Source organism: Vicia villosa, unplaced genomic scaffold, assembly GCF_029867415.1.
Source record: "Vicia villosa cultivar HV-30 ecotype Madison, WI unplaced genomic scaffold, Vvil1.0 ctg.000864F_1_1, whole genome shotgun sequence".
Lineage (NCBI taxonomy): Eukaryota > Viridiplantae > Streptophyta > Magnoliopsida > Fabales > Fabaceae > Vicia > Vicia villosa.
The window spans coordinates 535,205-538,264 of NW_026705391.1; the positions used below are offsets into that span (position 1 = coordinate 535,205).

The 3,060-nt window shown below is 40.5% G+C and overlaps 1 protein-coding gene across 1 annotated transcript; it reads right to left on the minus strand.

Annotated features, from left to right (window-relative positions):
- Positions 1-1,517: 1,517 nt before the first annotated feature.
- On the minus strand, positions 1,518-2,414 carry LOC131631812 (uncharacterized). Its single transcript, XM_058902583.1, has one exon. The coding sequence runs from the start codon at positions 2,412-2,414 to the stop codon at positions 1,518-1,520; it is 897 nt and encodes a 298-aa protein (XP_058758566.1).
- Between the last annotated feature and the right edge of the window lie 646 nt (positions 2,415-3,060).

Consider the following 3,060-nt stretch of genomic DNA (forward strand, 5'->3'; position numbering starts at 1 on the left):
CTTTCCACCGAACCCAATGAATATTTCTTTTCTCATCCAAACCTCCCCAAAGGAACTTACTTTGCACACTATTGAATTTCTTCACCACCTTCAACGACATTTTATAGAAAGACATAGTGAAAATGGAGAGAGAACTAAGAACCGACTTCAAGAGAGTAATCCTTCCTCCAAAATTCAAGAAACGATTAGTCCAACCTTCCAATCTAGCCTTCATCTTCTTCAAAAGAGGATCCCAAGTAGAATCCAACCTAGGATTGTGACCAATGGGAATGCCTAGAAAGATGAACTTGTTTTCCTCCACTTTACAAGACAAAAAGAGAGACGCCACTTCCAAGAATTGATAGTTTGAATTGATACCTATCAATTTACTCTTGTTATAATTTATACCAAGCCCCGACACAAGTTCAAACGCTCTAAGAACCGTTTTAACCGCCCGAATATGCTTCCAACTACTATCCCCCACCAATAAAGTGTCGTCCGCAAATTGAAGGATATCCACGCTACAAGAACCATTGATAACAAGACTTTGGAACTCCCCAATCTCCATAGATTTTCTAACCAAGGCCGTGAGAGCTTCCGCCACCAAAACAAAGAGAAAAGGGGAAAGGGGATCTCCTTGTCTCAACCCTCTAAAAACCCCAAACTCTTTCGAGGGGCTCCCGTTCACTAGCACCGACATATCGCTCTTAAAAACCAATAAATCCATCCACTTCATCCATCTCTGACCGAACCCCATAGATTTGAACATAAACTTTAAGAAAGTCCAACTCACTTTATCATACGCCTTTTCGAAATCAACTTTGAAAAGGGAACAATTACTACCCGTCTTCCTAGCATAATCAACCACCTCATTCGCAACTAACACCCCATCAAGCAATTGCCTACCGGGAACAAAAGCGGTTTGGCAAGGGGAAATGATGGAGTTTAACACCTTTTTGAGTCTCCCCGCCAAAAGTTTGGTCGCCACTTTATAAATGCATCCCACTAAGCAAATAGGCCTATAATCGTCCAACTCCAATGGATTATGCTTCTTTGGAATTAAAGTCAAGAAAGATGAAGTAATTACCTTTGATAGAGAGCTCCCTCCAAAAAAAAGTTGAAGAAATTGAAGAAGTCTTCTTTAATAAAGTACCAACATCTTTTAAAGAAAAGAAAAGAATACCCATCCGGCCCCGGACTTTTATCTCCTCCACACTCCCACACCGCCTCTTTAATCTCTTCATGAAGAAAAGGTCTCTCCAAATCATCCGCCTCTTTCTTACTTAACGATTTGAAAGGAATGTTCTCCAAGAACGGCCTACTATCCTCCTTTTCAACAAATTTCTCCTCGAAGTGTTTGAACACCGTCTCCCTAACCTCCTCTACCGACTCCGCCAATCCTTCCGAAGAAAGGATCGGGCCTAAATGGTTGTTCCTTCTTCGTTGTTTCATCACCTTATGAAAAAAACCACTATTGGAATCTCCTTCCCTAATCCAACTCAATCTAGACTTTTGTAATAACATATTCTCTTTTATCCTTAAATTCCTCCAAAACTTACTACAAGCTTCCTTTCTAAATCCATAATGCTTTCGAAGTTGATAAAATCATCGGAAGCGAGTTTGTCATCGGCCAAATTCATACTACTAACTCCATCCTCCATCTCCAAATTAATTCTACCGAACACATCTTTGTTCCAAATTCTTAACTTATCTTTTAGGAGCCTAAGTTTTTCTTTTAGCACGAAATCCCCTCTTCCTTCCACCTTCATACTTTTCCACTCTTTCTCCACAAAAGGAATAAAGGAATCAAAACTAAACCATTCGTTATTGAATTTAAAAGGTTTAGGTCCCCAATTCCGTTGATCCTTCAAAATCCAAATGGGGCAATGATCCGAAATATCCCTATCACCAATGAATTGACCCGTAACCTCCCAATTAGACACCACTTTGTTAGAAACGATAAAGCGATCGATTCTACTCATCGACTTCCCATCCCCGCTAAAACAAGAGAACTTTTTCCCTTTGCAAGGAATGTCCACCAAAGCACTTTTATCAATAAACTCCGCAAAAAGCTCCACTTCTCTTTTATTCACATTCACCGCTCGCCCCTTTCTTTCTCTACAATTTTTTATCGCGTTGAAATCCCCTCCCATGATCCATTCCCCATCCTTGAAAGTCTCCTTCAACTTGAGCAACTTCTTCCATAACACAATTTTTTTGATCAACGTACAAGGCGAATAAACGTTTACCACATAATACATCTCATTCTCCCAACAAACTTTAATACCCAAGTATCCCTCTCCTTTAAAGCTATTCACAACCTCCACTTTATCATTCCATAAAATGAGTAATCCTCCCGACCTACCTAAGGAATTAGAAAAAGAGAAACCCACCTCCGGAGCATACCAAAAAGACTTGGCCAAAATATCATCCATGTTGACAACCTTAGTTTCTTGAATTAAAAACACATCCGCGTTACCTTTTTTAATCAACGCGCTAATCCTCCTTCTTTTAAGAGCATTCACTCCCCCCTAATATTCATAGAACCTATAATCATTGATCACTTTCTTTAATCTCCTTCCTTACCTCCCCTTTTTTACGCCCCCTAACTCCAATGATTCAATCCTATCAATGAGATTATTCCTTCCTTCCACATTCACGACACCAAGCGCAACAATAGCCGAGCAAAATTTACCCCCAATATCCACGTCCATAAATCTCCATTGTCTCCCGTTGTTTCTACAAATATCGGATTCATCGGTTTGATCGCCATAACACACTGAATTAACACTACAGTCAATGCCACTGCTAACCTCCAAAGAGTTACAAGATGTCTGTCTAGTAGAGGGACTCAATGCTGAACCCATTCTGTTCGGAACAGAACTCACACCATCAGGCAGCATGTTATTTTTATTTCTGCCTCTAACTTTACCAGACATCCTATTCAACAATCTTAGTCTCAGCCTCTTGCGAAATTTCGTTCCGGAAATAGGCTCAGCCAAGTCTAAAGAGCATGCGACCTTGCTGGGAAAAACTACAGAGTCCGAAACTCCAAGCCTGCTGGACTCGACGGCTGCTGAT